The sequence below is a fragment of the Corythoichthys intestinalis genome, chromosome 22, assembly GCF_030265065.1.
Source record: "Corythoichthys intestinalis isolate RoL2023-P3 chromosome 22, ASM3026506v1, whole genome shotgun sequence".
NCBI lineage: Eukaryota > Metazoa > Chordata > Actinopteri > Syngnathiformes > Syngnathidae > Corythoichthys > Corythoichthys intestinalis.
Window position 1 is genome coordinate 29,815,528 of NC_080416.1, and position 14,597 is coordinate 29,830,124.

At 37.6% G+C, this 14,597-nt stretch overlaps 1 protein-coding gene across 1 annotated transcript; it reads left to right on the forward strand.

Moving 5' to 3' along the window:
* The first annotated feature begins 577 nt into the window (after nt 1-577).
* fabp3 (fatty acid binding protein 3, muscle and heart) lies at nt 578-7,519 on the forward strand. The gene is made up of 4 exons (XM_057828365.1): nt 578-732; nt 3,686-3,858; nt 7,044-7,145; nt 7,224-7,519. The coding sequence occupies exons 1-4, from the start codon at nt 660-662 to the stop codon at nt 7,275-7,277; spliced, it is 402 nt and encodes a 133-aa protein (XP_057684348.1). The 5' UTR covers nt 578-659; the 3' UTR covers nt 7,278-7,519.
* The last annotated feature ends 7,078 nt before the right edge of the window (nt 7,520-14,597 follow it).

Here is a 14,597-nt window from a genome sequence, read left to right on the forward strand (position 1 = left end):
ATATCAACAGAAAGTGACCTGATGGATTTGTATCTTCCATAGCAAAGCTCCATCAGAATTTTTCCAGAAATTGCAGTTTCTAATTCTTATATAAATGTTATTCATTTATTCATTCACCTTATCTTCACAAAGGCCACAGGGGTGCTAGAGGCTATCCCGGCTAAGAACGGGCAGCAGGGAGGGAATACCCTGAATATGTCACCAGCCAATCACAGTAATATTCATAGTCGTAGGATTAGTAGGCAATGGACATGATTTAGCTTCGCGGGTCACTAAAAACGATCTGCCAGGCCCCGGGTCACTTATTTGACACCTGCGTTGCATTGCAATGAACAATTTACACACCGCCCTAACTTCACTGGAGTTGTGGTTTCCATAAATCTGAAATTTGAATAAGGGTGTGTAAACTTTTGACACCTATTGAAGAAGCATTGAGTTACCCAAGGATAAACTCCAGCATGTACACTCGCTCACCCCTTCCGCCTTTTTTTTTCTCCTCCTCCCTAGTCAGCCTCTTCTCACATAGCGAGATGACGTCACGAACAGCCGGTGTGGAGCAGCCAGTAGGAAGGCGGCACTCCCTCCTCCTCCTTCTTCTGCAATCTGCCCTCTTTCTCTCGTCCACACTCTCTTCATTCCGCCACCTTACCGCAGACATCATGGCAGAGGCCTTTGTGGGGACATGGAACCTGAAAAGCAGCGAAAATTTTGATGAATACATGAAGGTTCTGGGTGAGTCTGGTTTTTGTGATGCATGTGTTTGTGTGAGAACACGTGGCTCATTCAAGGGGCAAAAAGGCCGCTTTGCTTTCACAGATGGGGAATAAGGGTGGAGAACATGGAGGAGGGAGTGGGTGGTGGGGACCGAGCACATGGTTTGAGTGTGAAAGGGAGGGGAGGGGTCCTGAATGCACCCTAGTGTAGGAGAGAGGTCACACACTTCCACACACTTATATTTGAAAGGCAGCCATTGTTAAGGAAATGACATTTTTAAATGCTTGTACATGTGATTCAAAATGTTACATCACTATATACTATATATCATTAGGTACGCCAATGCCAAAAAGTGAATTGTGTGAGGAGTGGTGTACTGCATTGTAATACAGCATACAAAGTATTTCTGATATATTGAATTCTAAGAATTTACACTGTCATTTTTTTGTGTTAATTTTGTTGTGATGTGTGACTTAATAGTTCTTAATTGCACCACTTAAAGTGTGAATAAAAAGTTAAAAAAAAAAAAAAAAAAAGACCAGATTTTTGGGGGGGAAAATTAAAAACACCCTCAAAAATATAACAATTATATTTACAAAAAAAGAAAACAACTAATATATAACAGGCCGATGCCGATACTGATATCTAAAAAATTGTTCTGTCGATTGTCGATATCTAAAGCCGATTTTGTAAGCCGACATTTAAGGCCAAAATTCTTTTTTTATTTTATTTTTTTATATTTAACACGTAGATTATGAAAGGCAGTTTTTAAAAAGTTGCTTCAACAGCTTCAAATTTACAATGATGACCTGAGATTAATTAATAATTCACTTGGTCTCGTTCTACCAAACCAATAAACGCATAACTTTTTGTGATTATACAAACTCATTATTTTCAAATAATCAAACCAACCAGGGCGTCATGACATGATTTAAAAAGTGAGAGTGATATTGATGAGGATGCTCGCTCTGCTAATGATATGCTAACGCTATGAGTTACACTTAGAGTGTAAGGATCACTCAGTAAACATCTTAAAGGCTAAAGCAAATTGCATATTCTCTTATGCAAGATTTTTTAAAAAAAACCTCACAATATTTACAAAACAGGCAAGCCTGAAGCTTCCTGTACCAGCCTGCTTTCAAGCTGCGGCAGGGTCCTTCCGGGGTCCTACCGTCAGTCAGTGGTAGCCACAGTTGCCCACACAGATGCCTGATCAAAATCATTTTTTACCGGCCTATTTTGCTGGGAAAAAAAGTCCATATATCGGTTAAACTCTAATATATATATACAGTAAACAGTATAATATGTAATAGATATGTACGTTATGGTTTGACCCCCCAAAAAAATCTAGAGAGCAAAAGTGTTGAAAATATCAAAGATGAATGAATATATCAGTAATAAAAAAGAGCAAAATAAATAAAACTATAAAATTCTAAAGACTGCTTGTTTTTATGTGTTTTAAATAAAACGTTTTTTTTCATGAAAAAAATAAAATGTTGAAAATATCAAAGATGAATATTTAATAAATAAAGAAAAAAAATCATAAAACAAATTACAAAATTATAAAGACTGCACATTTTTATTTTAAACAAAACATTAAAAAATAAAATTTTGAAAATATCAAAGATGAATATTTCAGTAATAAAAAAAGAAAAAAATTACAAAATTGTAAAGACTGGATGTTTTTATTTATTTTAAATAAAACTTTTTTTTTAATGAAAAATAAAATGTTGAAAATATCCAAGAATATTTCAGTAATAAAAAAAAAAGAAAAAAATAAATAAACTAAAAAAAATTTAAGGACTACATGTTTTTATTTATTTTAAATAAAATGTTTTTCATGAAAAATAAAATGTGGACAATATCACAAAATGTTAAACACAAATATAAAATAAAAAAAGGTTTAAAAATCCACAAGCAATTTTAAACTTTCCATCTTTCTTTTGTCTTTTGAAATGAACATCTTTTTAAAGATGTTTTAAAAACACGCACACACACACACAAATGTATAATTTTCGTCACAACTGAAGTCAATTTAAAATCTTAAACGTACAGTACCGGTATATACAGTGTATATACGTTTTTCCTGGTTAACAGGGGAGAGACAGTGAGAACCAAAAGTGGTACTTGCCATTTGGCAAAACAGATTTTGCCATGTGGCAAAATGGATTTTGCCATTAGGCATTTTTTTTGGCATGTGCCATTTTTTTGCCATGTGACAAAATGGATTTTGCATGGCAAGATTCATTTTGCTACATAGCAAAAAAAGATGCCGCATGGCAAAATCCATCTGGCCACATTGCAAAAAAAATCTCACATGGCATTATCAATTTTGCCACATGGCAAAAATGTCACATGGCAAAATCCATTTTGTCACATAGCAAAAAAAAATGCCACATGGCAAAAAAAATAATGCCACATGGCAAAATTCATTTTGCCACATGGCAAAATTTTGCTACATGCTAAAACAAAATGCTACATGGCAAAAAAAAAAAGCCACATGGCAATATCCATTTTGCCAAATGGCAAATAGCACACATAAATTTTCATATATTGGGTAATTAAATGTGAGTACGTTTTGAGGGCAGGTGCAGTGTGTCACACATCAGTGTGCAAAGTAACACCCACAGGCTGGTCTTTCGAGGTCGTAACTGTGTGTATTAGTGGGGGGTTGGGCGTTGAAATATTTACAACTGGCGACCCCGGGGGCTTTTTACAATTGACCCGTCTGCTCCGGTCACCGTAGCAACCGGAGACCTTTCCACCTTCTGTGGCAATCCTCTTCTTTAATGAGCCATTTGAGCGCACAAGCATTGAATGAATGTTTCCCCACATTAAAAGCTTGTTCAGTGATGCGTTCAGGTGCATACAAGGATCAGTCAAGATCCTGCAGAACAGGCTGCCAGATTACCTGTCACTACATGAATGAAAGTAAAACAAAGGTTTGGTTTCCTGGTTTGCTCCCCCGCAGGCGTGGGATTCGCCACTCGCAAGGTGGGCAACCTGACCAAGCCCACCACCATCATTTCGGTGGAGGGCGACACGGTGAAGATCCAGACGCAAAGCACTATCAAGAACACGGAGCTCTCCTTCAAGCTGGGCGAAGAGTTTGACGAGACCACCGCTGATAACAGGAAAGTCAAGGTGAGCCAGCAGAAGTTTTTATCATGTCATTATATCACCATCATGAGATATATTGTATACAATAAAATTATTTTTAAAAATTACCAGTAATATGAAATGACAAATTTGGGGGAAAAAATCTTTTTTTTTTTTTAACATTTAAAAAAAGTCTTGACATTTTCCAATTCGTCATTTTGAATTAAAACATGGAAATTGTTTAATGCAAATATATTACAGTGGTATGAAAAAGTATCTGAACCTTTTGTGATTTCTCAAATTTCTGCATAAAATCATCAAATGTGATCTAGTCTTTGTCTAAATCACACAGATGAAAAAACTGTCTGCTTTAACTAAAACCACCCAAACATTTATAGGTTTTCATATTTTAATGAGGATAGAATGCAAACAATGACAGAAGGGGGAAAATAAGTAAGTGAACCATCACATTCAATATTTTGTGCACCCCCCTTTAGCAGCAATAACTTCAACCAGACGCTTCCTGTAGCTGCAGATCAGTCTGGCACATTGATCACGACAAATCTTGGCCCATTCTTCTATACAAAACTGCTGTAGTTCAGTTTAGTTCATGCCACAGCATCTCAATGGGGTTCAAGTATGGACTTTGACTTGGCCACTCCAGAACTGTATTTTGTTCTTCTGAAATCTTTCTGAAGTTGATTTACTTCTGTGTTTTGGATCATTGTTTTGTTGTAGCATCCATCCTCTTTTTAGCTTCAACTGTTTGACAGACAGCCTCAGGTTTTCCTGCGAAACATCCTGATAAACTTTTGAATTCATTCTTCCATTAATTATTGCAAGTTGTCCAGGCTCTGAGGAAGCAAAACAGCCCCAAATCAATATGCTCCCTCCACCATGCTTCACTGTGGGGATGAGGTATTGATGTTGGTGAGCTGTTCCATTTTTCCTCCACATATGACTCTGTGTGTTACTCCCAAACAATTCAACTTTGGTTGCATCAGTCCACAGAATATTTTGCCAAAACTTCTGTGGAGTGTCCAAGTGCCTTTTTGAGAACGGTAAACGAGAAACAATATTTTTTTAGACAGCATTGGCTTCCTCTGTGGAGGCCTCCCATGAACACCATTCTTGGCCATAGTTTTACATATAGTTGATGACAGTTGATGCACAGAGATATTGGACTGTGCCAGTGATTTCTGTAAGTCTTTAGCAGACACTCTAGGGTTCTTTTTTTTTACCTCTCTAAGTATTCTGCGCTGAATTCATGGCTTAGTCTTAATGGACAGCCACTACTTGGGAGAGAAGCAACAGTGCCAAACTCTCAATTTGTAGACAACTTCTCTGAGTGTTCACTGATGAACATCCAGACTTTTAGAGATAGTTTTCTATCCTTTCGCAGCTGCACATAAATCAACTATCCTTGTTCGCAGGTCTTTGGACAGCTCCTTTGACCGAGCCATGATGCACATCAGACAATGCTTCTTATCAAGACAATACTTACAGGGTGTGTGTTTTATAGTAGGCAGGGCAGCTTTAAACCACTCATCAGTGATTGGGCACACACCTGACTTAAATTGTTTGGTAAAAATTTGTTTCATTTGCTCTTTAGGCAGGGGGTTCACTAACTTATTTCCCCCCTTCTGTCATTGTTTGCATGCTATCCTCATTAAAATATGAAAACCTATAAATGTTTGTGTGGTTTTAGTCAAAGCTGACAGTTTTTTCCATCTGTGTGATTTTGACAAAGATCAGATCACATTTGATGGTGATTTTATGCAGAAATGTGAGGAATTCCAAAAGCTTCAGATACTTTTTCATACCACTGTATAAGGCGCGCCTGACTATAAGCCGCCACCCACCAAATTTGACACAAAAAACGGGATTTGTTCATAGATAAGCCGCACTGGACTATATGCCGCAGCTATCCTCACTGTATTTTGAGAGTTACACCAAAAGGTATTAACAACAAGGTATAACACTTTATTTGAAAGCGGCATCATAAGACTGTCATAAGAACAAGTGAACCAACATGAAGCTTTGAACCAATTGGCTACAAAGCTTCATTGCTTCAAGAAGGTTCATTTGGCCATCCTTGGGGAAGACAGTCAACCTCTGCTGCCACCTGCTGTCAACACTGTTCTCGTCCAACATGTCCCCTAGCATGCATTGCGGCGCTACAGACAAAATTAATGTTCTGTGCTAATTATTTCTTCAGTTAATGATTGAGTTGTTTCATGAATTGCTAGTTATGGAATTTGGTACCACTTTGACAGTGGTGCCATAAAACTGTCATAAGACAATAAAAATTATGACTTGACACTGTCATGAGGCGTAGTGAATGCTTATAACAGTTGTTATTTAGTGTCATCCGGGAAATTATCTCACTTTTGAATGGATGTAAAAGATCCAAACTGGACATAAATGGAGTTTGTGACATCATTTGTCGGATGACACTTAATAACATATGTCATAAGCATTCAGGAATGCTCATGATAATGTCATGTCTTAATTATGATGGTCATATGACAGTCTTATGACGCTGCTGTGAACACTGTTGTCGTCCAACATGGCTCCAAGCATGCATTGCGGCGCTACAGACAAAATTCATGTTCTCTGCTAATTATTTCTTCAGTTACTGTTCGAGTTCTTTCATTAATAGATAGTTATGGTATTTGGTAACACTGTTTGACAGTGGTGCCATAAAACTCTCATAAGACAATCATAGTTATGACATGGCACTGTCATGAGGCTTAGTGAATGCTTATAACAGTTGTTAGTGTCATCCGGGAAATTATCTCTTTTGAATGGATGTAAAAGATCCAAAGTGGACATAAATGGAGTTTGCGACATCATTTGCCGGATGACACTTAATGAGATATGTCATAAGCATTCAGTAATGCTCATGATAATGTCATGTCTTAATTATGATGGTGATATGACAGTCTTATGATGCTACTGTCAAATAAAGTGTTAAGTATTAACCCAAATAAATCAACAAATAAGCTGCACTGGAATATTAGCTGCGTGATTCAAAATAAGGGGAAAAAAGTAGCGGCTAATATTCCAAAAATTAATATAAATAATACAAATTTACCTGTGGAATGTCATTAATCAAATACAAGCAAATGTATGTGTCCAAAAATCATGGCTGATTTTCATGAGCATTTTCACAGTGTTACATGATGTCACAGAGGGAGGTAATTGCTGAACTCTTACTGTATGTGCAGTCTGTGGTGACAATAGATGGCGGCAAGCTAGTTCACATCCAGCGGTGGGACGGCAAGGAGACCAGCCTGGTTCGCGAAGTCAACGGTAACGCCCTCACTCTGGTCAGTCCGTCGTCTTAAAGCAAATTATTTCATGCCATTTCTTTTTCCTTAAATCATATTTTTTCATTTTGGAAACAGACGCTAACGATGGGCGACGTCGTTAGCACGCGCTCATATGAGAAAGCAGAGTGAAGACACCTTTTCCAACACTTCTCCGCTCAAACTGCATCCAAAGAGTGTCAACTCACATTTCCTTCAGTATTATTCACACTACCTGTGGAGCCTTCCTGTTGCAAACACTGTTGTTTTTCTGTGGTGTATCCCAATGATATGTTTTTTCCCTTTGTTTGGATTTAAGATGTTCAATTTCAAATCTGGAAATGTTTTCAAGTGAAATGTTGGGATTGAGTAAAAAAAAAAAAAAAAAAAAAAAAGGAAGACCGACTATGAAAGGTGATTCTGATTTTTTAAAGCAAAATAGAAAAGAAAAATGCAACATGCCCATAATTTCATAGCTGCACCATCTTTGTTCATTTGCTTTATAATAAGTATAGCCGAGAGTTGGCCAGCGCTACTCGTGTCCGGAATGGAATCTAAAGTGATCCAAAGAGTGTGACTACACTTTCCATTCTATAAATAAGCAGTCAGTAGCTCCTGTCAGTGTGTTTGGGTATGTATGTACGTGTGGATTTGCATGTGAGGGGAACAATTTCAGGTGTTATTGGCCTGAGAACTAATATTTGCTGAAAGAAACTTTTTCAAACCTTTATGACAAGTGACTATTTTTGGTCATTTAATAAAAAATAATAAAAAACAAAACACACAAAGACAAGTCATCCACACAGTATGTGGAAATCACATCTTAGGTCATTGTAGACTTAAGTATGACCGACATGACCCAAAATGTGATGTCCTTATATGAGGACACCAGGTCTCAATTATTGATACATATATACAGTATGTATATGTACATATACAGTGGGGCAAATACGTATTTAGTTAACCACTAATTGTGCAAGTTCTCCCACTTGAAAATATTAGCGAGGCCTGTAATTGTCAAGATGGGTAAACCTCAACCATGACAGACAGAATGTGGGGGGAAAAAAACAGAAAATCACATTGCTTGATTTTTAAAGAATTTATTTGCAAATCATGGTGGAAAATAAGTATTTGGTCAATACCAAAACTTCATCTCAATACTTTGTTATGTACCCTTTGTTGGCAATAACGGAGGCCAAATGTTTTCTGTAACACTTCACAAGCTTTTCACACACTGTTGCTGGTATTTTGGCCCATTCCTCCATGCAGATCTCTTCTAGAGCAGTGATGTTTTGGGGCTGTCGTTGGGCAACACGAACTTTCAACTCCCTCCACAGATTTTCTATGGGGTTGAGATCTGGAGATTGGCTAGGCCACTCCAGGACCTTCAAATGCTTCTTTTGAAGCCACTCCTTTGTTGCCCTGGCTGTGTGTTTGGGATCATTGTCATGCTGAAAGACCCAGCCACGTCTCATCTTCAATGCCCTTGCTGATGGAAGGAGATTTTCACTCAAAATGTCTTGATACATGGCCCCATTCATTCTTCCTTTACACAGATCAGCCGTCCTTGTCCCTTTGCAGAAAAACAGCTCCAAAGCATGATGTTTCCACCCCCATGCTTCACAGTGGGTATGGTGTTCTTCGGATGCAATTCAGGATTCTTTCTCCTCCAAACACGAGAAACCTGTGTTTCTACCAAAAAGTTCTATTTTGGTTTCATCTGACTATAACACATTCTCCCAGGCCTCTTCTGGATCATCCAAATGCTCTCTAGCGAACCGCAGACGGGCCTGGACGTGTACTTTCTTCAGCAGGGGGACACATCTGGCAGTGCAGGATTTGAGTTCCTGGTGGTGCATTGTGTTACTGATAGTAGCCTTTGTTACTGTGGTCCTAGCTCTCTGTAGGTCATTCACTAGGTCCCCCCGTGTGGTTCTGGGATTTTTGCTCACCGTTCTTGTTAACATTTTGACGCCACGGGGTGAGATCTTGCATGGAGCCCCAGATCGAGGGAGATTATCAGTGGTCTTGTATGTCTTCCATTTTCTAATAATTGCTCCCACAGTTGATTTCTTTACACCAAGCGTTTTACCTATATTATACTACATTATACTATATTATAGATGAAAGATACCTTTCACCATTTATCTTTCACCTATTTTATTTCTTTTATGAGTTGTTTTTTTTTTACTCTATGTAAAAAAAAAATTTTTTTAAAGAATATTTATAGGGGAAAGTTTCCCTTCACCGTAAGACATATCTTTCACCTCTTACTTTTTTTTTTTAATGAATTTTTTTTTTTTTTTTAATGAAAAAAAATTTTTTTTGCGTAAAAAATATAAATAATTCTTACTTTTAAATAAATAAATTATAGGGGAAAAACACCTTTCACTGTAAGATGTATCCATACAATTTTATTCACTATAAAAAATATTTACAAAAAATACATATCATTTTTTTGTATTTTTAAAATATTTTTTAATGAATAACTATAATTCAGAAATACACACTGCCCAAAATAAAACTTTTTGATTTTTTTTTAAACTTTGAAATTAAAAAAGTGCTGGCATCAACATGTTTGGTCATGTAGAGTAGACTACAATACTACCATTTGGTAGTTAGTAAAAGTGTGGCCTACATTACTAAAAATGTCATGTCCACATATGTGAACATTTTGAACACTTAATTCATTATTGTTGCATTTTTTAAATTAAAATATATATATATTTTATGAATTAGTAAAGTGTTTAATTAACAATATGAATGACAACAGAAATACAAAATGGTTATAGACCCAAATAACACTTTTTTTATCTCATTATTTTTAATTCCTTGCCTGCTATTGACATCCAATTTATTTAAACTGGGAGAACCAGCTCATCTGTTATTGCCATTGAAGGTGCTACACAACATGCAATTAAACAAACAAAAAAATCTCATTTGAACAAGGCAGCTTAAAAACTGCAAAAAGTATTGACCCAGGACTGGTACAATAGTTTTAAACAATGATATACACATTTTCTTGTAACCATTGTAGCTTTCGAAAAGGAACCGGTTGGACCGTCTAACAATGTGACAAAAAAGACACAAAAAAACCAAGCCTTTTGCTAAATCATTCATTCATTTGCTGCCACTGACAGCGACAGATTTCCCATCTAATTAATCCAAGAGGGCTGGCAGTGAATAATCATGTTTTACTGCCATTGACAGCTATAGCCATCCAATCCATTTGGATTGCCATCTTAAACAGGACGTCCATCTATGGCTTGCCAATAAGTTCAGATTTCAACACATTTTTTATGTACCATGGCTTAACGAACTTTTCATTCTTGTTACATTAGCAGCTTATCACATGTCCATAATCATAACATGCATGCTATCATGAAAAAAGCACACGGCAGCCGAGAGGTTATTACGAATCACTTTTGTTGGCAGACGGCCAACTCTGTGAAGAAAATGTTCCCTGTAATAACAGTTTGTCACACCCTTCTTTCTCTCACACATACATTGTACATGTGTAATTGTCATCATAGGAAATGCTTGTCAGGTGGCCAAGCAAAAAAGTTACTGTACGCCATTTTTGACAAGAAACATTGTTTTCGCATGTTTGATGAGTAGAGCCTTATTTGTATTATACTGCTGCAAATAAGTATTTGAACACCTGAGAAAATCAATGTTAATATTTGGTACAATATATAATTGTTTACAATTACAGAGGTCAAATGTTTCCTATAACTTTTCGCCAAGTTTGTACACACTGCAGCAGGGATTTTGCACCACTGCTCCACACAGATCTTCTCTAGATCAATCAGGTTTCTGGACTGTCACTGAGAAGCACGGAGTTTGAGCTTCCTCCAAAGATTTTCTATTGGGTTTAGGTCTGGAGATTGACTAGGCCCTTCCAGAACCCTGATATGCTTTTCACAAAGCCACTCCTTGGTTATTCTGGCTGTCTGCTTCGGGCCACTGTCATGTTGGAAGACCCAGTCCTGACCCATTTTCCAATGCTCTAACTGAGGGAAGGAGCATATTCCACGAAATCTCACAATACACGGCCCTGGTCATCCTCTCCTTAATACAATGCAGTCGTCTAGTCCCATATGCAGAAAAAAAAAACAAAGCATGATGCTACCACTCCCATACTTCACAGTAGGGATGGTGTTCTTGGGATGGTATTCATCATTCTTCTTCCATCAAACACTGAGTCGAATTAAGACCAAAAAGTTCATTTTGATCTTATATGACCACATGACTTTCTCCCATGGTCATTGACAAACTTAAAACAGGCCTGGACATGTGCTGGATTAAGCAGGGGAACCTTTCGTACCATGCAAGATTTTAAGCCATGACGTCAGTAGGAATCTGACTTTTTGGACAGATTGTCAGAACCGCGCTGGAGTAATTCTAATAACCCGGGCCGGCAGTACCCCGACAACCCGGCCAAAAGACTAAACGTTAGTCTTAACCCCTTGTACTGACTCCATTTTAAAAGCTGAAAAAAGGCTTCGAAACACAAGTTGACAATTTAATCAGGTCGACGGCGATCAAATGGCAAGGCAAAATAGCAATGAGGCTCAGGCGAGAAAGCAAACTGGATCCAGGGTCACCATATCACAAGTCAACAAAATGTTCCCCAGAAAAATAACAACGATTAGTTCAGTCTTTTAGAGGCTCTGGTGAGGCAGGCTGTGGTCCACAAAAAGGGTGTGGTTGGGCGTTGTTTAAAATTATTCTCTGTGGGTAAATGTGTTATACTTGTATAGCGCCTTTCTACCTTTCAAAGCCCTCAACGTGCTTTACACTATCTCGCCAGCCACCTAATGGTGACGCAGCACCAGGAGCAACATGGGGTTCTCTTGCTCAAGGACACTTAGACGAGTTCATCAGGGCAGAGAATCGAAACCACAACCTCTGGGTTGGGGGATAACTATTCTACCACTCAACCACCGGGAGAGTTTCAGGCATTACTGTTGTCAGGGCAACGAGAGTTAAGATTTTGCCATCCTCAGCTCCACATGAGTGCTGAGTATTCACTTCTCCGTCGCGGATTCCTCTGTATCAGATGTTCCTTGTGGCAAGTGAAGTCAGCATGCATCTTGCCTAATGCAACATTCTGATATGCTAAAAGTTAACAAACATGACCATGAATGGAGTTGGTTTGCACAGAAACGGCTGGTAGATAGTTTCGCTTCAGATAATCATGAACTTTTATGACCATGGAAAATCTCAGATCCAGCCTGTCTAGTTTCTATATGTGTCAATGTATAACTGCCCATCCAGCAAGGTTTATGACCTATTTTGCAAGAATTGGAAAATTTTCCACACACCTCTAAACCTGTATGTAAGGACCACTGAAAACTTTCCTTGTGTGCATTTTTGTCCATGCAGCTTGTCTGTAACTGAATGCACCCAGAAATTTCAGAAATTAAAACTGCGCAGTAATGATCTCTTGCCTCCAGTTTTTATTCTGCAATCCTATGGAGGTAGATTTGTGTCTTTATTATTCAATCCAAAAAAAAGTTGCTTCGAGCAAATAAAAAGTTGCTTCAATCAAAATATATACTTTCAATCGAAGAAAACGTCACTTCAATCAAAAAAAATGTGTTTTAATGCAAAAATAAATTTGAAACTCAAAAAAATATATTTGAAAACTATTTTTCTTTGATTGAATTTTATTTTTTTGATCAAAGTCAAGTTTTTTTTAATTGAAACACCATTTTTGATTGAAGTCATGTAATTTTCCGTTTGGACCACATTTTGGCTAGGACATTTGTGTCTTTATTATTCAATCAAAAAATAAATTGCTTCAAACAAAATATATATTTTCAAAAGAAAAATCACTTCAATCAAATTACCCGCAACGGTACGGTGCCCTGTCGTGGCACACTGGTCGGACCCCGATATCACCCCCCAGGCGCGGAGGCCGGCTGTCGAGTGGACGCCCCGCGAATGACACTCATTCAAAGCTGAAGCGATGGGGCTGCCGGCGTGGACGCCGGCGACTCGCCGGTAGTCCACTCGCTTACTGGGCAGGCTAGTGTCGGGCCACTCGCCGACCACTCCCGTATCGGCGCGTCGCGGACACTCCGGTTGGAACCAATTGCAAACCGTCACGTCAGGGCAGCGGGTGAAGTTCGCCGTGTTAAATCACATTAAGCAACAGGGCACCGTACTCCGGTGAAATGCCGATGTCACACGCCCGTACCGGTGCCCTATATTCGGCTTAGACTCCAACAGACTCCGATGGCTGGATGGAGCCCTGGTGGCCATTATGCTTGCTTCATACTTTTATGTCATTGGCTTAGCTACCTGCCAATCAAACACACCGGAACTAGCGTTGAAGGAGAATCTTTGTGTCAAAATGATTCAATCGAAAAAAAGTGCCTTCAAAACTTTTTCCACTTCAAAAAAAAAAAAGTGTGTTCAAAACTTTTTCCACTTTGAAAAAAATAAGTTTAAAACTTTTTGCTTTTCAAAAAAAGTGACACTTCAAACAAAAAAATATATATATTTCAAATAAAAAATATATTTAAAAAAAAAAAAGTTTTTGCAAATGATTTTTTTCTTTGATTAAAAATAGTTTTTTGATTAAAGCAACTTTTATTGCGATTGAATGATTTTGACACACATGTCCTACCCCTAATATGGCTCAAACACAAAAAGGATTGCTTCAATCAAAGAAAACAGTTTGAATGAAAAATAAAGTGTTCAAATGCGAATTTCTGAGTCTCAAATATTTTTTCACATTCAAACCTTTTTTTCTACGATTGATTTAAAAAAAAAATTTGATTGAAGTGATTTTTCTTTTGAAAATATATATTTTTTTGTTTGAAGCAATTTATTTTTTGATTGAATAATAAAGACACAAATGTCCTAGCCAAAATGTGTTCCAAATGGAAAATTACATGACTTCAATCAAAAATGGTGTTTCAATTAAAAAAAACTTGACTTTGATCAAAAAAAATAAAATTCAATCAAAGAAAAAGTTTTCAAATATATTTTTTTGAGTTTCAAATTTATTTTTGCATTCAAACACATTTTTTTTGATTGAAGTGACGTTTTCTTCGATTGAAAGTATATATTTTGATTGAAGCAACTTTTTATTTGATCGAAGCAACTTTTTTTTTGATTGAATAATAAAGACACAAATCTACCTCCATACAATCCAGTCTAGCCGTCCCACCTGAATTGAAAACGAACACGCAGAGGATCTAAAAGACTGCCTCCAACACAAGACAAGATGTCCCGCCATTTGTTCTGGACTGTACGGAAGAGCTGATTGTGCGATTTGGTGGTGCAGACGTGGGCTTGTAGATGTCTTGCTTATCACCTGGTTGTCAGCGTCAATCTTGCTCAGTCAGCTGTATGAAGCATGCGTTGGGCTTCCGTGGTCGGAAGGCATCCTGTATCTTTCTGTCCTTATCTGCCCGTTGTCTTGGCGCTTCCAGTTCTAATCATTCCAAGTCCAAATGT